The sequence below is a fragment of the Vigna angularis genome, chromosome 1 (genome assembly GCF_016808095.1).
Source record: "Vigna angularis cultivar LongXiaoDou No.4 chromosome 1, ASM1680809v1, whole genome shotgun sequence".
In the NCBI taxonomy this organism is placed as follows: domain Eukaryota; kingdom Viridiplantae; phylum Streptophyta; class Magnoliopsida; order Fabales; family Fabaceae; genus Vigna; species Vigna angularis.
Window position 1 is genome coordinate 13,730,567 of NC_068970.1, and position 22,317 is coordinate 13,752,883.

Sequence of the window (22,317 nt, forward strand, 5' to 3'; positions counted from 1 at the left end):
ATAGGGAATGTTAATAGAGTAATTCCATATATATAATCCACTCTTAAAATAATCTAGATTCGCTTCCAAAAGTAATTGTCTTTTCAATTTTTCTGAAATTATGATAAACACTACTTTATTTTGTTTAATGTTACATTTACACTATCCTCAGGTTTGGTTCGTAGAGAAAATAAAATAAAGAAATAGATAGAATGAGTCAATGAATTGTAACAAATTAAAAGTGAAATGTTTCAAAAAAAATAAAAGGTAAAAATGAATTAAGAATAAAAAATAAAAAATACTCTGTTCAATTATGTTCTCTGTCTTCGAAAATTCACAAGGAAGGGCAAGGCAAGCTCCTGAAGAAAAGGGCAATTAAAATTGACACTCACTATTTCATAAAAAATGCAGTGGCGTTTCCAGTAAATAACACTTCACACCAAGGTCAAATGATCTTCACACCCACGCACAAACTTTCTCTCTGCCTCTCCCCTGCTCTCACTTTTTCTCTCCTTCACAACATCAAAAAAACAGAGACAGCTAATACTAACAACAAATTAAAAACTTCAAAAAGTCACTCATACCAAAACCACCACACAAAAATCCATTTTCTATAAGGAATACAAAAAATGTTCAAAAAAAGAATCTGATCAAACCAAGTTTTTGGAGAAAAGAACAGAGCAGTGAGTGAATGAGACAGTGAGCTCAGCTGAATCCCGAGAATGGCAGCTTCCGAGGAAGTACTGCCGTGGCTGAAGTCGCTGCCGGTGGCGCCGGAGTACCGCCCAACCGAGGCGGAGTTTCAAAACCCGATCGCCTATATCTTTAAAATTGAGAAAGAAGCCTCTCAGTACGGAATCTGCAAGATCATTCCCCCGCTTCCCCCTTCTCCTAAGAAAACAGCAACTGCCAACCTCACGCGCTCCCAGCCCACCTTTACCACGCGTCAACAGCAGATCGGTTTCTGCCCCCGACGTGTGCAGCCAGTGCGCCGCCGCGTATGGTACAGCGGTCATCACTACTCTCTTCGGGAATTCGAAGCCAAGGCTAAGGCCTTCCACAAAACCTACCTCAAGAAAAGCAAACCCAAACCCTCCCCTCTCGAACTCGAAACGCTCTACTGGAAAGCCACTTTAGACAAACCCTTCTCTGTCGAATACGCTAACGACATCCCTGGCTCCGCGTTTAGTCCCCTCCGTGCTTTGCGCGATGTCGATCACGTTGGTGACACCCCATGGAATATGAGGACGGTTTCGCGGGGGAGCGACTCGCTTCTTAGGTTCATGAAAGAGGAAATTCCCGGCGTGACGTCACCCATGGTCTACGTGGCCATGTTGTTCAGCTGGTTCGCGTGGCATGTGGAGGATCACGACTTGCATAGCTTGAATTACCTCCATTTCGGCGCTCCCAAGACTTGGTATGGCGTGCCTAAGGATGCTGCCGTCGCATTCGAGGAGGTTGTCAGAGTTCATGGCTACGGTGGCGAGATCAATCCTCTTGGTTGGTATCTTTCTCAATTCTTTCGTAGCCATGCATTATTGTTTTAACTTATCTGGTTACTGTGCCTTCAACAGTTACTTTTGCTATTCTTGGCGAGAAAACCACGGTGATGTCACCGGAGGTTTTTGTTGGTGCGGGTGTTCCCTGCTGCAGGTATTGTGTGTTTGTGTAGGAGTGGACTATATATAGAGGACTTCGTAGCTGTGTATGTATCTTAACTTTAATTTTTCACTGAATTGAGTCAGGCTGGTTCAAAATGCTGGGGAATTTATAGTGACGTTTCCAAGAGCTTATCACACAGGATTTAGTCATGGTAAGATTCTTCATATTCATACTTCACAATCTACTAATGGAACCACAGCCTTAAAGATTCTCTCTCTATCTCTCTCTGTTTCTGGGGTAATGATGATTGTGTTTCCTGTTCTAAAATAATTTGGATGTGTTTTGTAGGGTTTAACTGTGGAGAAGCGGCTAACATTGCGACGCCTGAATGGTTAAGGTTTGCTAAGGATGCTGCTATTCGAAGGGCTTCCATTAACTATCCTCCCATGGTGTCACATTTCCAGTTGCTTTATGACCTTGGCCTTGCCTTGTGTTCTAGGTTTGTCTTTCCGAATTACCTATTGGACTTAATACAAATACCTTAGCAGAATTGTTTATTTCTTTTTTATGGGCTGGACTTCATTAAGTTGATTGATGCTATCTTTAATAATGCTCTTAACTTGATGAAGATGTATCTGTGTGTACCACTAGCTGAAAATCTGCATCATATATGTATAATATCTGATTAGGTTATTGATAGTGAGTAATGGTGACCATTAGATATGATATTCTCAGTGACCTTGGTGGCATGAGTTTTTATTGGTGTTTCGAAAATCATTCAGTTAGACCAGAAAACAGTGAATTGGTCGGGTAAATGCTTCAAATAAACCATGAAACGGGAATATGAAGAAAAATCAGTTTATAGCGGGTCAAATGACAATGCTTAATATAATACCATGTTAGCATTTTTTCTTAAAAGGTTAAAACATGAAGAAAAATCAGGTTATAGTGGGTCGATGGAAAATGCTTAATATAATACCATATCGGTATTTTTTCTTAAAAAGAATAAAGATAGACTTAAAATGTTTTCTATTTTCTTTTTCATTCTGAATATAAAGGTATTATTATTATTATTATCATTATTAAATAATGATGTATGTTGTTGAAATTCATAACACCATTTCAACTAATTTGCTCTTTTTTAAAAAAAAAAAATTAGCTAAATTAGTTGAAAACAATAAATTGGTCAATAATTTGTATTGTTGTTCTGAAGTTCTATATTTAAAGCTAAAGTTGTTGTATGAGACTTTGATTTCCGTGACTACTTTCTCAATTCATATAAGGACAGAAAAATTTTATGCTACTTATTTCAAATATTTGTTAATTTTTTTTATTGGAAAACAGTTCAATTGATTTGGGTATTTTAGGAAATAAATAATTAATGCATTATTCTAACAAATTTTCTGAAAATGGTCTTATAAATAGGACTAGAGGAAATATAATGTATTTGAACTTTTATATATACTTTAAATATTAAGAACCAATAAAGCCATGTTTTACTTTTCATTTTTTGTTAGTATAAAGTTATGATATTATCTTTCATCAATATTATTTTATGAATTATTACCATTATTTTATTAATGTCGGCTTGATATGGATTCAACCACAATCGAATCATTTAACCTTGACTAGTTCAATGATCGGTCTGATTTTAGAAGCATTAGTTTTTATTGCTGTAATAGATGCACCCTGTAATTTCTTGTGAAATCTTCATACAGAATCCCTGGAGGCATTAGAGCTGAACCACGGAGTTCTCGGCTTAAATATAAGAGAAATGGTGAAGGAGAAACTGTAATTAAAGAACTATTTGTACAGGACGTGGTAGAGAACAATGATCTGCTTCACACACTCAGCAAAGGATCTGATATAGTACTTCTCCCTCGTAGCTCTTCTGATTTTTCTGTTTGCTCAAAATTACGCGTTGGGTCACGACAACTAAAAGTGAACCCTGACTTTTCTCTCAATGTATACAATTACGAGGGAATGGATTCCTCAGATTTTATTTCTAATGACCTTATGTTCAACAGGAATCATGGAATCAAACAAGTAAAAAGTTTTTATTCTGTAAAAGAGAAGTTTGTTACGTTGTGTGAAAGGAACAGGGTTCTGCCATTAAGTTCAAATGGGAACATATACACTTCAAGTTCAAAAACACTGCAACGAGACAGTGAAAAGGAAACAGATCAAGGAGATGGATTGTCAGATCATAGACTATTTTCATGTGTCACATGTGGAATATTAAGCTTTTCCTGTGTTGCCATTGTGCAGCCCAGAGAACCAGCAGCTACGTACCTTATGTCGGCTGATTGTAGTTTCTTTAATGATTGGATTGTTGGTTCTGGAGTAACTAGCAATAAATTTTCAATTGCCCATGAAGATGCAAGTATTCCCAAGCCAAGAACATATACAGGCAGGTTCTATTTATTAATGAATACACATCCTTGGGTTTTTCACTACGGTGTGTCATATGCCCATTAGGAAATATATGTGAAAGCTGAGCTTCATGTACAGCTTGTACTGACTACTTTCTGCTGTAGAAAAATCATACATTTTGCATTAGCATGAGCTAGAGCCATCCAGCTTTGTTATGTGCATTTTTTTGGGGTTTAATGATTGTTTTCTCCTGACCTTTTTTACCCGAGTTGAAGAGTTTACGAGTGAAGAGAGAACGTAAAGTGGGAGATGTTTTCCATTGTTATCAATAAATAGAGGAATTATCAATTCTTTTACCGAGTTTTGTTATGCCACTATAATTTCCTGTTCTTTTCTTTTGTTTCCCTTCTTCTGGTTGTGGTGTGAGTAGATTTTTCTTGCAACTATTTTTTGAAACATGATCTTCATCTTCTTTTTTTCTTTAAAACAAATATTTCCTTTGATAGTACCATATTAGCTGAGGGCAAAGTCATTTGGCTTTAGTCCTGTCTGGTATGGGTCCAGCAGTGTTCTTGTAGACAAGGGAGATCCTTGAGTTGATTAGTTATACATTTTGTCTCTTGAATGCTGAATCACAGAGTGGTCCTGCCATGTGCTTATCATTCTTTACATAATGAGAGAGAAAAAATGTGCATGAATATGGCAAAGCCTTTATTATGTGCATATGAAAAGTAGCAACTTACCTTTCTAAGCAGCCAGATGCCTTTTGTTTTGTATCTCTTTTACTTTTTCTCTAACATGTTTTTTCTGTATATGAATTCTTAGTTTCAATCTTCCTTACCACTGACACAACTTGTTCCACAATGCAGGATGGAGTAAACAAAATGCCCAACATGATTCAAATGGTGTTCCCATTCAATCTGTTAAGCACCATGCACAGATTGCTGATCAAAATTATGAGGAGGCTTTAAATTCTGGAAGAGAAAAAGGCAATACAGCTCTTGCATTATTGGCATCAGCGTATGGAAATTCTTCTGACTCTGAGGAAGATCGGGGGGGATTAGATATTGCACTTGATGATGATGAATTGAATGCAGTAAACCATTCAACCTCTAATGGATCTCAGGAGATGTCTAGTATGCCTTCTCATTTTCAAGATCCCCATACTAGTCCCATGGTTAGAGTCATTAGACTTAATAAAGGAGATGATATTCATTCAAGAAGAAAAGACAATTATGAGTATTATATGCATAAGAGACTTGAGCAAATTATGACTCCTTTTGACTATTCTGTTAAGTCAGAAGATCATGACAACACTTCAGGGGTGGCATTTAGAAATACTAGGGCTGTGCCCCATCCCACCTTGAATTGTTCCCAAGATACTCACACTGATGAAGACTCGTCTAGAATGCATATCTTTTGTTTAGAGCATGCTGTAGAAGCAGAGCAGCAACTTCGTCCAATCGGAGGAGCACACATATTGCTCCTATGTCATCCAGGTCTAATATTTCAATAATTTAGTACTCCCCTTTTTTTTTTTTTTTTTTTTATAAAAAATGGAACACATTTTGTACTGCATTTTTATCTCAAGCCCAAGTTCTTCGGAAAAATACACTGCCTTGTTTGTCTGAAGTCCACCTTGGTCATTAAGCACGGGAGTCTTTGTTGGAATATTTGTTCAATTTAGATTGCATGGTAATAAATGTGAGTTTTTCCCCCTGTTGATAAGTCTGTTCAAGTATGCTAATAAGGAAACTTCAAGTGGTCTGATTGATCCATTATCCTTGAAGATGTAAACACATATGAAGTTTGATGTTTATGGTTCTACATGGACAAACTGTACCTATTTCATGGTTTGAGTGAACATTTGCTACCATTAGTATCCATAGTAATTTGTGTATAGTGTTTGAACTCATTGCTACTGATTGATGTTCGGTCATTATTTGCATTTTTTCATATTTGTGAGTTTGTCTTTACAGTGTTTAAAGCATACTGTAACTCGTTTTCCCCTCCTTGCCAATCTTTCATGATTTGTTTTGCTTATTTCTACAGATTATCCAAAGATAGAGGCTGAAGCAAAGTTTGTGGCAGAAGAACTGGGGATTGGTTATACGTGGAAGAATACTGTATACAGGCAGGCCAACAGGGAAGATGAAGAGAGGATCCAATCAGCTCTGGATAGTGAGGAAGCTATTCCTGGAAATGGGGATTGGGCTGTAAAGCTGGGAATCAATCTCTTTTATAGTGCCAATCTTAGCCGTTCAGCACTTTACAGTAAGCAGATTCCTTACAATTCTGTTATATATAAAGCATTTGGTCAAAGCTCTCCAGGAAGCTCGCCTACAGAGCCCAAGGTCTATCAGAGAAGGACCATCAAGCAGAAAAAGCTAGTTGCTGGGAAATGGTGTGGCAAAGTTTGGATGTCCAATCAAGTCCATCCTCTTTTAGCCAAAAGAGATTCTGAAGATGTTGAGGATGAAACAAGCTTACATGGGTGGCCATTGCCTGATGAGAAAATTGAGAGATCAGAAAGCAACCACAAAAGCAATACCTCAACTCGAAAATCTGGTAAGAAATGGAAAAAATCTGTTGAGAAAGGAGGAATCTGGGAAGAAAGCTTTGTTGAGAGAGGTTGGCTTTCAGATAACTCCATTGAAGATAAATCCAATAAATATCAAAGGAGGATTATTGGGGGTAAGCGCTCCAGGCATATTGAGAGAGATGATACTGCTTCGGAAGGGGATTATTCTCCTCTGCCACTTCATAGAAAGCCTATAACCAAGCATTCAGAATCTAGTGAAGATGATGCAATGTCTGATGATTTTCTGGATGATGATTCTTGTATACAGCATCGGGGGAGGGCTAACACCAACAAAGCTAAATTAATTGACAGTGATGTGTTTTCAGATGATACAATGGACTATGGTTCTGATTGGTTGCGGAGGGGGGAGCTTAGCAATGAGCAAGATGCTATTTCAGACGATTCATTGAGTGCTGGTTCTCTTCAGCTGCACGGAAAGACTCCCAAAGGCAAGTATGATAAATACATTACTGAAGAAGACGTGATTTCTGATGACCAAAGGGAGGTTTGTTTATGGAAGCAGAGAGGGAAGATATCTAAAGGCAGACAAAGATCACTTTCTGCTAAAAATGAAGATGGTCTGAAGCACCATAGGCAGAAGCAGCAACAAAGGAATCTGAGAAGCAGGCAAGACAAGCACTTTGCAGTAGAGAATATTACATCTGATGACCAAATGGAGGGTCGGTTTTTCAAGTGTCAAAGAAGGATTCCTAAAAACAAGCAAGTGAAGTTAATCGAGGAGGAAGATGTAATGTCTGATGACCAGTTGAAGGATGACTTTCAGAAGCCCCAAAGAAGTACTCGAAGGAGCAGGCAAAATAAATACAATGATAAAGATGTTATGGATGACTTGGCAGAAAATAATTTTCATATACTGTATAGAACTCGTAAAAGGAAGCAAGTTAAAGGTATGGACGAGGACAATATAGATTCAGATGATCAAATGGATGATATTTTGCATCAGCAGCACAAAAGAACTCTTCAAAGTAAGCAGTCTAAAGCACAGATTCTTCAACAAACGAAACAAACTAATCCACGCCATGCAAGAAACAAGACATCCCATCCTGCCAAACAGAAACAAGGTGTTCATACGCAAATGAAATCAAAGGCTGCTCGGCAGACAAAGAATCAATCTGGTAACTCCAAAGACTTAACATTACATGTGGAAGAGGAGGAAGATGGTGGACCTCGCACGCGACTTAGGAAGAGAGTCCTAGAAAAAGAGTCAGAAGGAAAATTGAAAGAAAAGAGAACCAAAAGGGAAAAGGAGAAGAATACAACTGCTGCAAAGGTTTTAGTTGGCCATGCCAAAACAAAGGATGAGGAATCAGAATATCAATGTGACATCGAGGGATGTACCATGAGTTTTGGGTCTAAACAGGAGCTGTTGCAACACAAGAGAAATATTTGTCCTGTGAAAGGATGCGGAAAGAAGTTTTTCTCACACAAATATCTAGTGCAGCATCGTCGAGTTCATGAGGATGACCGCCCATTGAAGTGCCCTTGGAAAGGGTGCAAGATGAGTTTCAAGTGGGCATGGGCACGCACTGAGCACATTCGAGTCCACACTGGTGCTCGTCCTTATGTGTGCGCTGAGCCAGGGTGTGGGCAAACATTTAGATTTGTTTCTGATTTCAGTCGTCATAAGCGAAAGACTGGTCATGCAACCAAAAAGAATTGTTGATAGCATGTGCGCTAGTGATAGATGTTAGCATTGTTGACAAATTTATTAATATATTGCTCAATGTCGTCTAGGACTAGGTGTTAATTAACTGTTTAGGATATATTCCCTGAATCTGTCATTGGGAATAACTATTAATTCTGCTTGGTAAGGTGTTTTTGTACCCATTTATTATAGTAGCAAGCAAAGCAATTTCTTAGATATAGAAACATGATTCTCATTCATCGCATATCTCTCCTGCTTGGTGCGGAATTCATATTCCAAGCTAGAAGGTCCTACTCATGAGATACCTAAGTCATGCTCTTTTGATTCCAACTGTTCACAAAATTTTATGGGTCTGATCTTTGGAATGGTAGCAGGCACATTTTTCTGTAGCATGGTCATGACTTCTATTTACCCTACACCAACTCATTGGATGACGAATTTCCAATCACCAATAGATTGAAGTGGAAGTGGCATATGGAGAATCTTCTTAAGATCAGCATGTGGTCATTTTTAGTAATCTATTCTCGTCCATACTCTTTGCTTACAGTTCCTTTTTCTTTACCATGTTTCCCGTTTTCATACTACTTTTAGTACTTTATTTTGACCCCTATTCTATTTGAATTACAGAAACAGAAAAAGAGCTGTGATGGCGATTTAAATGAGGAAAGAAGAGGATGATAAAGATACATGAAAATGGTTCAATATTAATAATGTCATTTGAGTGTTTTTAAGTTCACTTGGCCAACAATCTGTCTTTCAAACAACCAGGCTAGTGTCTATGCCTTTGTTTCTCTCTATTTCACTGATTCTCTCTTTTCTTAATTAAAATTGTGTTGAATCTGTTGTAAAATTAATGATGATAAATTGATCAAGTAGGAGTTGGTTTCCTCTGTAAATTCTTTCGGATTACATTTTTCTGCTTGATCACGTGTGACCGTGTGATACTTTTTCCTGGAACTTTCTTATCAGGACCCTGTTGGTAGGTGATTGTAGATTCCTACACGAGTCATGGACAATGGGAGAGAGAACTTTAACAGAAGAAGTATCTGCACTTCTACCATTATTTTGTGTTGGATTCAGTGCTGCTGATGGTGTGCTTGATGCTTATTCTTTGTGTTGATTGCTGCTGTTCTTCATATTCATTATCAATAACACTTCAAATCACAATGATCAGTTAAAGGTGAGGATACCGTTAGCTTCAGAATTTCTTTTTTTTTTCCTATTTGAAATTATGCCGTTCAATTATTAAGTGTAAGTATTGTATAGTTAAGAGCTGTCTGTCTTGTAGGAGCGGCAATGTGGATTCAGTTGTTTCATGTGCTATTAAATGAAACGTTTTAAGCCTGAGAATGGGGCTTTATTATCGAAGGATGAGACTATTTCTGTGAACTTGTGCATGTTGCTCCTGACAGAGGAGATCATGTTGTACGTTTTCCTAAAAGGAGATGGTAAACCTTAAGGTAGGGTAATCCAATTTTTTTTTCAGGTCTTAGATTTTAACGCAACAAAACTTCTGAGCTGTCTGAATTAACAATTATTTTAGCTGTTTCGTTGATATGTCTCCTGCATGACCCGTGTTCTTTTTATGGTGCAAATTTCTTAATTGGACCCTTTCTTCTACTTGTGTTATTGCCCCTTCATCATGGATAATCTGTCTGCCAAAATGGTTAAAGTTTATTTTAGTTTCTGTTCTTTGAGTTGTCACTGTTTCGAAAAATTTGTTTTAAAGTTTCACTAAAGTGATAGAGTCGCCTGAAATGGTTGTTTGTTTTCATAGGTGTAATGCAGGTTTGCAACAATTTAAGGATGCAAAATGACGGGGATTCACTGGCAGGTTTCACCGATAAGCTGCCAAGGTGTGGAAAGACTAGTACACCTGCCATCCTCCACTAAAGAAGTTGTGTATGTTTCTAATAATAGTTTTTACCATAATTACAAAATATATGATTTTCATTTATATTTTTCTATACCGATCTGATTATACAATATTTTGTACCACCATACAAATATATAATTTAGCTAATAAATATTTTCATTTCCGCTTCTTTTTTTCTCAAGTTGGTAAATGGTCGTAGTACTTTTTCAACTTGTCTAATAATCTTTCAAAAATTTGGCTTTCCGGTCAGAATATCTGCAAACTGGTTTTCAGATCAATATTTGGCAATTCCAAAGTGTTCTTTATCAAGTTATTCTTGGATGAAAAACTAACAACCTTCACATGCTTTATACTATCATAAGCTGGTTCTTTCCAACTAGAAAATATATCAATTCTCACGTGGAGTCAGCTAAAGTTTACTTAGAAATAAATATAGTAGATAATTGACTTATAAATATAATATTTGAGTTAGACAGATTTTAGTTACAAATGTAGTTACTGATAGGGTATGGTGAGGTTATAATCATAAGTAGGCTTAGGAATATATAGTGACACAGTTAGGCAATTTTTTTTTATTATATTAGGTTCTTGAGGATACAACTGGTGTGATATATTATCAGGCATCAAACAAGCAAACCTTCGATCTCGACATCCTCAAGTTCTTTCTCATTACGTGGTTGTTGATCATCAAATTATTGCACTTTCATCGTATTGTTACATGCTCTCATCATCTTCTGATATACTTTGTTAATCCCATTTCTCTAATCTGAACTCATTATCTACTTCTTCTAAAAGAAAAATCTGAATTTTATCATAACTCTTCCCCTAAATTTCAGATATGGGGAAAAATATATCGAGGTCTTCTGAAAAATTGTTTGGTTTGTGGATTGTGACAGATATCCTTCTTGATTTTCAGCATACAATTATCTCTCATTTTCTTTTCTTGAGGCTCCACTTTCCAAGGATAAGGGACAATTTTTCCTTTCCAATGTGCATTTTCATTTATTTGTGATAATTCGTCATAGTTGAATTCATTTAAAATGATACTTATGTTAAAGATAGTTTTATATTGAACTATAAGTAAAGAGATCCAATAATTTATGGAATGAAAAAAATATTCGAACTTCTGGTAACAAATTGGAAAATATGATTTATTCTATGATTTCTCATTCATATATTTTTATATACAGAATATTCTATTCTTATAGTATCTGATTAATATTCTTATAGTATCTGATTTTTATAAATCAGGTCTAATCATATAATATTTTATATTAGATTTATAATTTAACTAATAAAATATCTCATTTCAATATTAATAACTTGTTATTCTTGAATTTTATTTATAATGAGTTACATGCCTTCATAATTTAGTGTTAGCATTTGAATGGATATAGGGTGATTTAGTTGAATTATTTTGATTATTCGTGTCATGCCCGTCGGCATTTTGACGGAATAAATCGTAATTTCAGATTTTGTGATTTCGGATGCAGATTTTGAAAGACTAGCTCCTAAATTAGTTGGCTCTTTGTCCTCGCCAGCCATATGCTCTATTTTGTTCATTTGCATTCAAATCTAGGTTTTAATGATTCAATTATGTGTTGATATGTGAATACATATTTTCTATTTATTATTATAATATTATATTTGTAAATTAAGGCTTTTGCTTTCTAACATAATGTTAAATAAGCTATATGTAAGTTGTACATAATCTAGTTGTTGATGGTGTATATTCTTGCAAAAAATGTAACAGCTAACTGATAATTTCCACTTTTTAATCTATAATTCAATCTTAAATCCTTTTCTGGTCAAGTAACTTTTTTTTAGAAATGCCCTGTTATATTTTTAAATAAATCAATTTTTAAAACCATTGTTAAAACTACCTACTTTAATTTTTAAAATCTACAAATTTGCTACTTATTTCCCAACGCTTCTTAATTCCTTTTTTTTTTCGGCCTTTCCTAAAGGAAATAATTTTGTTTTGTATTTCATAATTATTTAAATTTTGGTTCAAACCTTTTCGGTATATATTTTTCCTTGCCTTTAACTTCACACACACATATATGAGTGGTTCAAGGGTTTAGAAACTTAAAACAAATTTAAGAATGAAATTTTATAGTTACAATTTATTTATAAACTTTTTATATAAAATTATTTATTAAATCATCGTAATTAATTTTATTTAATTTTGACACGTTTTTCAATTTCAACTTGTGTTAATAGTTTATTCATTATTTATTAAAAAATTAAACTTTAATCTAATTAATAGTTTTGATATTTAATTCAAGCAAAAGTTTTAGTTTCTCATTAATATATATATATATATATATATATATATATATATAGAAAAACTCTTTAATCCCATTAATTGAAAAGTACTAAAAAGTAAAATAGAAAAACTTCCTCACAATATACTAACCAGAAATAAAAATAAAAATATTAGTATACATAGTTTGTATGAGATTTAAATAATGATTTTTTTCTCAAAAGAAAAACTTTATAATAGTAAAGAAAATAAGGAGAGTCAAGGAATGAAATCATATAAAGATAAAAGAAGAAAAGAAAAATAAAATTTGATTATAAGAGAATATAATAACTAATTATTCTCTGTTATGAATTAATGATTTGCTATATTTATTATTCATATTTGTTTGAAGAGTAGTAAGTTTGTTTGTTCCAAAGATAAAAAATCTTGAATGAGAAAATAAAATAAAAGACAAGATGATATAATCCAAAAGGTAAAAATTCCAAAAGATTTATTTGACATAATTATTAAAAATGATAAGATCTCAATAAATTATGTCACGAATAAGATAATATGCAACTAAAGTGAAGTTAACATTGATGATGCTTTTACATTTAATATAGCGATGAGTGACAATGAAGATCAAGAACCAATGACCATTGAAGCTTGTGGATAAAGAAATGATTGGTCAAAATAGAAAGATGCAATAGAAGCATAATTATATTCGTTTGCTAAATGAAAGGTTTTTGGATCTGAAGTTCGCACACCTATGGGTAAAACTCGTTGCATACAAATGATGTTTTGCGCAAAAATAAAACGAGAATGGTAAATTGTTAGATACAAAGCACAATTAGTTGCTTAAAGTTTCACAAAGACCTGATATTGATTTGTTAAGAGATATATTCACTAGTATGAGATACAACAATATTTCGATATTTGATTAGCCTAGTTGTACAAAAAGGTGTGCATTTACATCTAAGAGATGATCTTACAACCTATTTGTACAATTCTCTTGGAAATCATATTTATATGAGATTTCTTGAAGGATTTAATTTGCCCAACAAAACAAATTCTAAAAAGGATTATTCAATAAAATTGAATAAGTTCCTTTGTGAATTAAAGCAATAAAGACGATTATAGTATAACCATCTTAGTGAGTACTTGTTAAAAGAATGATATTTGTTCTTATATTTATATGAAAAATTACAAAATGAATTTGCCATAATTATTGTTTATGTAGATGATCTTTTGAACTCTTAATAAGCTCACAAAGACATTTGATTGCTTAAAGAAAAAATTTGAGATGAAGGATCTTGAAAATACAAATTTTTATTTGAGATTAGAACTTGAGTATTTAAATAAAGGTGTTTTTTGTATCAAGAAGCTTATATAAAAAAGGTACTTAAAGAGGTTCTACATGGACAAGTCACGTCCTTTTAATGGCTATGAGGGCATTAGATGTTGATAAATGCCTTTTAAAACATAAGAAAAAGGATGATAAACTTCTTGGTCTATAAGTAGTGCAATAAGAACACTAATGTATTTTGTTAATTATACTCGATTTGATATAACATTTGCTCTAAATTTGTTAACTAAGGTATGATTCTTCACTTACAAGAAGACATTGAACTAGAGTAAAACATATACTTCGTTATTTTAAAGGTACTGTGAATATGAGCTTATTTATCCAAATTAGTAAAAATCAGATCTAATGAGTTATGCAAGTGCATGTTATTTATCATATCTCACAATGATTATTCATAAATAAAATATTTGTTCACATGTGATGGCACAACAATTTCATCGAGAGAAACAAAATATGTGATGAATAATATTGTATTGAAGAATAAATAATGATCTTTTTTTTTCTTCAATAGGTTTTTATTTCAAAAAAAATTTCCTAATAAGATTTTAACAAGGGACATTCTATGATCATTGGACACCTAATGGGAAGTGTTATGTATTGTCCATAAATATACTACATTTACTCGTATGATTGATTGATTTGCTACACTTACTCATATAATTACTCTTTTTGTGATATTTAAATATTTGTAATATTGATTATTTTTTATGATATTTAAATATTTGTAATATTATTACTCTATAAGATATTTAAATATTTACAATATTTATTTTGTATGATATTTAAATATTTGCATTAACTATTTGATTTTTATCCTATTTTTGGTTACATTTTCTATAAATATGATTTTTTCTATTAGTAATAAAACATATATAAATTAATTTCAATTATCTCTTATATCTCTTATTCCTTTTTCTTCTTATTTTTATTATAACTTTATTTTATAATATTTTCTTTTTTCTAAACAAAATTATATTTTATTGAAAAAAATATTTTAATTCACTAAATGTCATTTTTAATATAATAAAATTAAAAGACATGATACTAATTTAATTACATTTTATTTTCAAACATAAATTTATAATTAATTTAATAGAGATATATGACTACTAAAAGAATTTGAAACTTTTTTTTTCTTAAACATATTTTATAATTAATTTAATGAAGATATAATAGTACTAAAAAATATGTTTTGAAACTTTTTTTAAATATAATTTTATAATTAATTTAATGAAAAAATATTAGGATTAAATTTGTTTTTAAGCTTTTATTCATGTGAACACCCAAAACAAATGTTAATTATAAATATTTTTTGATATTATTTTGTTTGTACGTATGTGGTTGAAAAGTTTTTTTTTCTCACGTAGTGTAACATGAACTGTTTAAGTTTTTCATTTTTTAACGTAATGTTACATGAACAGTTGAAGTTTATCATAATTGGGCAGTTTATAGTCTTGGTAAAACTACATTAATTATAATTTCCAATATCAATATTTTTTATTTCTAGTTAGTCTTAAATATTTCTGACACATAACCACTCTTAATAAAAAAACTTTCCCATTTTAAACGCTCTAAAATATGCAAATAACTGTAAAATAATTTTTAAAGTCATGAAAGAACTGCTCACTTTTTAATTTTTAAAAATATACCAAGTCAAGTTTCCCATACTTCTATCTTTATTTTTCACAGTTCCTAACCCAAAATATAAGTAAATACATTATTATATTTTAATAGTAATTGTTAAAACTGCTCACCAGTCATAATGAAACTGTCTGACTCCTTTTACTAGCCATCTTATTTTATACATTTTATTTTATTGATATGTTTTCTTACTATTATGTTCTGTAGAGTAAAAAGTGAAGTCAAACAAAGAAAAAAATATTATTTTTAAAATAATAAAGAAATAAATATATTAAATTTAAGTACTTGTTGTTCAGCAGGAATAAGAAGAATAATTTTGAAAACTATTAATTGTTTATATTTTTATATGGGTGTCAGGAAATATGGAAAGTTAATGAAAAGTAATATTTTGTTTTATCATTCTGACAGTTACACGTATCAAAATAGAAAAATGTTGATTTTTTTTTAAGTATTCATTTTTCAGTCACTTTTTATCAAGTCAGGAATTTACTGTGATAATAAAATAATGATAATTGTAGTATATAAATTTGAGATACCATGTTTTCTTTAACTTTCTTTGAACTTATATAACAATTTTCTTATGTATTACATAACAATAACAACTTATTTATTTACTAAAATTGAATCTAATTAATAAAAATACAAAAGTTTTGGGATATTTAAATTGGTCTGTTAGATATGTAAAATAGTTATTCTTAGGGACACCATTTACTAATATTTAACACATTAAATGTCATATTCAATACCAAAAAGTCAGCCAACTTCATTAGAATTTAGAACAATTCACATCAATTTATTTAATATTAAGGGTATTGCATAAAATTATTTTTAATATGTGTCAAACTTAGAGGTTAGAAGGGAAGTAGTCAAGGTTCCTATTAAGAGTATTGGTAAATCAAAGAGCTTCTTTAATGCAAAGAAGCATATGTTGGTGGTATACTAATCACATTGTATATATATTTTGTCAATTCAATTCATATCAATAAATAAAAAAATGTTACTAACATAATGGTTAACATTCAAATAATATGAATTAACTAAAATACTTCATTCAATAAAATATAATTTTGATTAAATTTTTAAAATAGTTTTTTATTTTTTTTTATATATTTTTGATAGATTAAACTCTGGATTTGTGTTTTCTGACCCTTTAAGATTTGGTTTGAGCTATATTTATATTCTTTTGAAATCTATTGGTTTATATTCTTTTAATTTTTTTTAATTAATTATATATTAATAATAAAATTTATTTGCAATATATTATTTAATATGATATGATAGTATGTTTATATTAAAATTATTTACTTTTAAATAAGCATATGTTATAAAATAAATTTTAATTTTAATTTTATATCTTAATTAAAGATGATAGGTAAATTAAATTAAGGGTGGAAGCACACCAATCAAATCAAACACTCCCAATTCATTGTTTTGCTTCTTCAGACGTCATTCAGAAATCACACAAATGCAGTTTTAAATGGACATGAAATTACTATGAACTGTTCCCCCAAACTGAAAATCATAAGTATTTTGTTTTAAAAAAAATAGAATTGACATGCCCAAATAACACTCAACCACTGAGATGCTCTCACCTACAACCAAAATAATAATCATTAATATTATTGTTTTGAAAAATATCATATAATATCATATAATTTAATAATGAAATGCTTGACTTTATAATACAAAGAAATGAAGTGTGCAAAAAAAATAATAAAAAAAATAAAACTGAGTTGGATGTTACTTCTGTTGAAGCCACTATGAATTTAGACCATAAATCCACCTATGTATTTTCTTTATTTACAATTGTCAAATACTTTCCATTGTTCTGGATGTAAAACTGACACATTTTATTTTAACTTGACCCAAAAGAAAATATTGATGTAATAATATTACATCATACATTCTCACATTTTCCATTGGTAAAAATACAAAAATCCACCCTATTATTAATGAACAAAATAAACGTTATAATTTATTTTATTTTTTTCTTCAATTTTTCTCATTTTTCATTATCCTGATTCGCAAACTAGGACTTAAACTAGAACAAACACTTGTTTTTGTTCTAAACTATCTTATTTCAATATTTATATAAACATTATCCATGTTTGAATATTGTAGAAAGAAAAAGAAAAGATGGTAAAATAATTTTACTAAAAAAATCAACCAAATTCTCAAATGATATATTAATCAAAATCAAAACATGTAAATAGTTGATAATTATAAGGTGATGAGAATCTAAATAAAAGTAGGTTTTATTAACAAGAAGTAAAATAAAACAGAGGGCAATATGGTTTCAGAAACAGTACAGAGCACATCAAGATTACAAAGTAGGACACTTTTTTTTCTCTCTTTTTATGTTCACACTCAGTCATTCACTTACACTGCTTCTGGTTTTTGATTCCCCTCATATAAAAACGCAACCTTTTTCCTTCTCCTTTCTCTTCTCTTCTCTCTTTGCGACTTATTCCCTTTCTTTTCTTCTTTTCAACAAAAACCACCTTCTGTTATTAGGGTTTGAAATGTGGAGGGAGAATGGAAGGCTCTGAATCCGATTCTGCGCCACTTTCCATTTCCAATGGCGAAGATCCCCAATTGGGGGCTTCTTCTCCCCCTCCTTCTCCTCCTCCTCAATCTTCAGATCTCAATCACGCCGCCGAGCATGAGATACTCTCTGGGGAGCTTCAGAGCAAGTTGGATTTGAAGGCTGAGGATGAAAGTGAGGGCAAAGTTTCCGACTTGAACGACGGTGGAGGAGTTTGCGACGAAGAAACTGCTAAGGGTGATGGAGATAGTAGGGGTTCGGACTCAAATAGTTGGAATGAGGAAGTGGGTGTTGGTGCTGATGAAGATGGTGTTGGTATTGGTGATGTTCATGGTGATGATGGAGAGGAGATGAAGGAAGAGAGAAACAGTGATGTTACTCACCACTACCCTTTGAGGCCTGAAGCTGAGGATTGTGCATTTTATATGAAAACTGGGAATTGCAAGTTTGGGTTTAACTGCAAGTTTAATCACCCCATTAGAAGGAAAACCCAGGTACTTCTTGTGCCTTTGTCTTCTATGTATTCCTTGTTTAGATGTTATGTTTGTTAGTGATGCTTTTTGTTTTTATATGATTGGTTTGTTTGCATTGATATCTAGTAGTGATCAATATTGCATTGTTGGAGGTTAAGCTTTAGAACAATTCACTTGTGTAAATGGTTATCTTTTCTCCGAGGTTTCCTTTACGGTGACATTGTATTATTTGTGGTGCTGGATTGAGAACAAGAGTAGTTTGCCTTTGCTGAAGGCATACTTTTGATTGGCGTGACTGGTAAATGGTCAGAACTGTTACATCGTGGCTGGTAGGTACTTGATATTGAACTGTAATTTTGGGGGGCAGTGCTATTTTTGGTAGTTTGCTTTTATGATTTTGTAATGTGTCTGTTTTGGTCGGTCTTTTTACTCTATAGCTTTGCAAAATGACTTATTAAGGCTTCAAAATTTGCCTATTTTTGTGAGGTCTCCTTTATGACCTCTTCAGACTTAATAAGGTGTTGGTGATTGAGTATATCAATATCAATGTGGTTCTCTTCACCATTTTATGCCTCGAGACTTATTATACAATGTTCACTTCTTAAAATGCTGTTCTTTGTGTGGATGTTTTAACGATCAACAAAGGCTGTTAGAGAGAAGGCGGGAGAAAGAGAAGAACCCACAGACAGATCAAGCTCAACAGAATGCAAGGTTATTCTCACAATTATGCTTCTAAGCAAATTTTAATTCTCACGTCTGTCATTTCAGCATATTATCATTTTGGCTTTAATGTTCATATTGTAACTATTTAAATACAAGTTCCTCCAGCTATTTGAATTGCCATGGAAGATTGTTTGTTAGTCACTGTAAGGTCAAATCAAGGTGATTCAACCTAATTTATAATTTATATTTTTCATTTCCTTACGCGACTTTGAGATCATTGATCATTTATATGCTATATGTTCAATTTTGGGTGATGTCATATTCTGTCATTTCTGGACTTGTGGGATGTCAGTTCGGTAATATAAATAGATTGTATTCTAAATTAGATTTTTTTTTTGGAATAAATATTTGATCACTTGTTTTTGGATTGTGATGGTGTATGCTATCTTAATAGTTTCCATTAGACATGGATAGGGAAAACGGTGAAATATCTGTCAGGATGGATGGTTTGGTTTATTTTGTGGCATTTTTGTTGATTAGCTCTTTCTGGTTTGCTTTATTTTACCCTGACAATGACATTGATTCTATTTAAATGAATAGATAAAAAAATTATAAGTAAATGATATCAATTGTTAGGTTGAAAAAATTATTGGAACTTCAAAGGCAACTGATGGGAAAAAGCAAGTTTGTATATGATTTTTCTCTTGCTCAAACCATGTAAAATCAACAAATTTCACCATTCATGACATGTTCATAACAATTATTTTCCTGATCTAATGGCAGTATTATCAAAGATCTGGGGGTTGTAAGTTTGGAAAATCTTGTAAATATAACCACACAAGAGGAAAAATTTCAACAACACCAGCACCGGTACCAGTTTTTGAACTTAACTTTCTTGGCCTGCCTATTCGTCAGGTAAAATTTTAGTTACTTTCCTATAACAAAAGATATATATGTGTGTGATGTTCGCTTCTTTCTGCAGTATTCTAAAATAGTTGTTTCTTAGATATTAATAAGGTCATGTTTCATGATAGGGGGAGAGGGAGTGCCCCTACTACATGCGCACTGGCTCTTGTAAATTTGGAGCAAACTGCAAGTTCAACCATCCTGACCCTACAGTTGGAGGATGTGATCCTCCTTCAGGGTTTGGTAATGGAGGACCTATTTCATTACAAGGTGTATCACGACCATCTGTACCCTCCTGGTCTTCTCCAAGATCATTAAACGAAGCATCTCCTTTTGTGCCAATGATGCTTTCACCTACTCAAGGAGTTTCTACCCAAAGTTCTGACTGGAATGGATACCAGGTAAATAGATAGATTCAATACCAATAAGCATCTGGCAAGGTGCAATCTATTATATAATTAGTATTGGAGTAGTGCAATGTTAATTCTCTGTTGCTGCAGATACTTTGGCATTGTTGCGTTCACTTTTTTTTTCCCTTTTTGCAAATTGATATTGTCCTGTCATTGGTTTCCTTATGTTTTTTAAATAACTTCGTAAATTGTGTGATAATGTCATTGTCACCTGTTGACTATTGCAGACTTATCATTAATTTACATGTTTTGTTATAAGCACACTGAATACTGTAATAAAATAAATATTAAGCCATTTGAGGTTTGAGTGATATATACCCAAATCAATTAGTACAAAAACAGTTCTTGTGATTTAGAATGTGCAGTTTTGTTGATCTGGTGTGTGATCTATTTTGCCACTAGCAAATATATTGAAGAATCATGCATATTAAGCAATGTATGTTTGGCTTTATGCCTAAAAGTGAATTTGAAGTTGCACCTATTACCGATCCTTAAGAATCAAAATATGATTATGGCATCTAATCTTTAGATTTGTTGTAATCATTCTACAGCCCCATTTCCCTTCCTCCCTAGTGTCTCTTATTATTTTTTTGTTGCCTTGATTTTTATGGGGAAGCATCTTACTCTTTGGTATGCGATGCAAGACCTGAGTGGTCTTGTTCACCCTAGTTAACGAACTATTCTGTCTGCTGAACTCATGCAAAAGGTTGTTTTCCGATTAAATTGACCCATTTGTGGTTTTTAAAGGCATCTGTCTACCTACCTGAGAGGAACATGCATCCACCTTCTACATTTGTCTTGAACAACCCAGCAGTCGATACAAATGTTTACTTGCACCATCAGAAGCAGATGTCCGTGGAAGAGTTTCCAGAAAGGCCTGGTGAACCTGAATGCAGCTACTTCTTAAAAACTGGGGATTGCAAGTTCAAATCTAATTGTAAATTTCACCATCCAAAGAATCGGATTGCAAGATTACCTCCATGCAACCTCAGTGACAAGGGTCTTCCTTTGAGACCTGTAAGTTTTTATATCTATAAAGCTGGAAAAATTGTTTTCTTTTGTTTATCATGTGGTTGTGGTAATCTAAAATATTTGGAATAAGCATGGCATTGTTAAAACGAGATGATTGTTTCTGATTCTGAAAAGATATTTCCTTTAATTTGTTTAGTCAAATGGGACTACAAGCTTGATTGACTAGTGTCTGTTATTTAATGTCAATTTTATTTGTGATGAAATCCAGGACCAAAGTGTCTGCTCCCATTACAGTCGCTATGGAATTTGCAAATTTGGACCAGCTTGTAAGTTTGACCACCCTGTAAACTTGCAGCCCTTGATGATGTCTGGACTTGGGGACCAGTCATACTCAAATTCAGCTAGTGTGGAGGTGGCTGGGATAGGTGAAAGTACAGCTGAAACTGATGTAACAATTCAGCAATCTGTGTAAACATGTCTTTGAGAATCTTCTAGCTATCACCAAATCTGTAGTTTTCTTCTTAAACATGATAAATTTATTTAACCTTTTTTCTAGCACTGTCCAATGCAGCACAAGCATTGCAAAGAATAGCAACATATATATGTCAAACAGTTTATATGTATTTATCACAAGTAACATTTGCATGTGTAGATTTTCTTATATTCTTCGTTTGTTTCTCTCTGTTGGATAAGTGTTGGATTATAATTAGTGTGGTTTGAAAAGTTTCTTGTGGGTTTTTTTATTTTACATTTGTCAATTTGGTTTTGAAGTTTCTATTTTTATATGATAGTTTATTAGTTTTAGCTAGATTTATGGTTTGGGTCTTTAATAAAAAAAAATAGAAAAAATAATTAAAAAGTAAGTTGTATTACTATAATTTTTTAAACTTTATTTCTTACATTTTTACTTATTTTTTATTTCCCTCCATTTCGTCTATTTTTTTTAACTAAACACTTTATTTTTCTCACATTTAAAAAGTTATTGAAAATAGTTCTCTATTCTTATCATCCTTTTTTCT

General features: G+C 32.5%; 2 protein-coding genes and 1 long non-coding RNA gene across 5 annotated transcripts; all 3 read left to right on the forward strand.

The window, feature by feature from the left end:
• Nucleotides 1–359: 359 nt before the first annotated feature.
• LOC108344960 (lysine-specific demethylase REF6) lies at nt 360–8,714 on the forward strand. Of its 2 annotated transcripts, XR_001833599.2 has the most exons (8): nt 360–1,479; nt 1,554–1,632; nt 1,725–1,792; nt 1,930–2,080; nt 3,300–3,991; nt 4,824–5,453; nt 6,007–8,488; nt 8,576–8,714. XR_001833599.2 is itself a non-coding variant. In XM_017583506.2 (7 exons), exons 1-7 carry the CDS (start codon nt 702–704, stop codon nt 8,217–8,219), a joined length of 4,611 nt encoding a protein of 1,536 aa, XP_017438995.1. In that variant the 5' UTR covers nt 360–701; the 3' UTR covers nt 8,220–8,714. The 2 variants fall into 2 exon arrangements, 1 of the variants encoding a protein (XP_017438995.1); XM_017583506.2 differs by having other exon boundaries at nt 6,007–8,714.
• A 457-nt stretch (nt 8,715–9,171) lies between these two features.
• On the forward strand, nt 9,172–11,733 carry LOC108344973 (uncharacterized). 2 transcript variants are annotated; one of them, XR_001833601.2, is made up of 4 exons: nt 9,172–9,381; nt 9,490–9,661; nt 9,979–10,103; nt 11,571–11,733. It is a non-coding gene; the product is annotated as an uncharacterized LOC108344973 (long non-coding RNA). The 2 variants fall into 2 exon arrangements; XR_001833600.2 differs by lacking the exon at nt 11,571–11,733 and having other exon boundaries at nt 9,979–10,246.
• A 5,935-nt stretch (nt 11,734–17,668) lies between these two features.
• LOC108322075 (zinc finger CCCH domain-containing protein 43) lies at nt 17,669–21,959 on the forward strand. The gene is made up of 6 exons (XM_017554043.2): nt 17,669–18,368; nt 18,993–19,058; nt 19,794–19,925; nt 20,045–20,317; nt 21,074–21,343; nt 21,567–21,959. Exons 1-6 carry the CDS (start codon nt 17,865–17,867, stop codon nt 21,768–21,770), a joined length of 1,449 nt encoding a protein of 482 aa, XP_017409532.1. The 5' UTR covers nt 17,669–17,864; the 3' UTR covers nt 21,771–21,959.
• Nucleotides 21,960–22,317: the final 358 nt, after the last annotated feature.

Excerpts from the sequence above, each read along its gene's own strand:
- LOC108344960 (XM_017583506.2), top strand. The coding sequence starts at position 702 with ATGGCAGCTTCCGAGGAAGTACTGCCGTGGCTGAAGTCGCTGCCGGTG. Across the intron at positions 1,480-1,553 it reads TGGCGAGATCAATCCTCTTG|TTACTTTTGCTATTCTTGGC; the intron begins GTTGGTATCTTT and ends TGCCTTCAACAG. Across the intron at positions 2,081-3,299 it reads GGCCTTGCCTTGTGTTCTAG|AATCCCTGGAGGCATTAGAG; the intron begins GTTTGTCTTTCC and ends ATCTTCATACAG.
- LOC108322075 (XM_017554043.2), top strand. The coding sequence starts at position 17,865 with ATGGAAGGCTCTGAATCCGATTCTGCGCCACTTTCCATTTCCAATGGC. Across the intron at positions 19,926-20,044 it reads TTGGCCTGCCTATTCGTCAG|GGGGAGAGGGAGTGCCCCTA; the intron begins GTAAAATTTTAG and ends GTTTCATGATAG. Across the intron at positions 20,318-21,073 it reads CTGACTGGAATGGATACCAG|GCATCTGTCTACCTACCTGA; the intron begins GTAAATAGATAG and ends TGGTTTTTAAAG.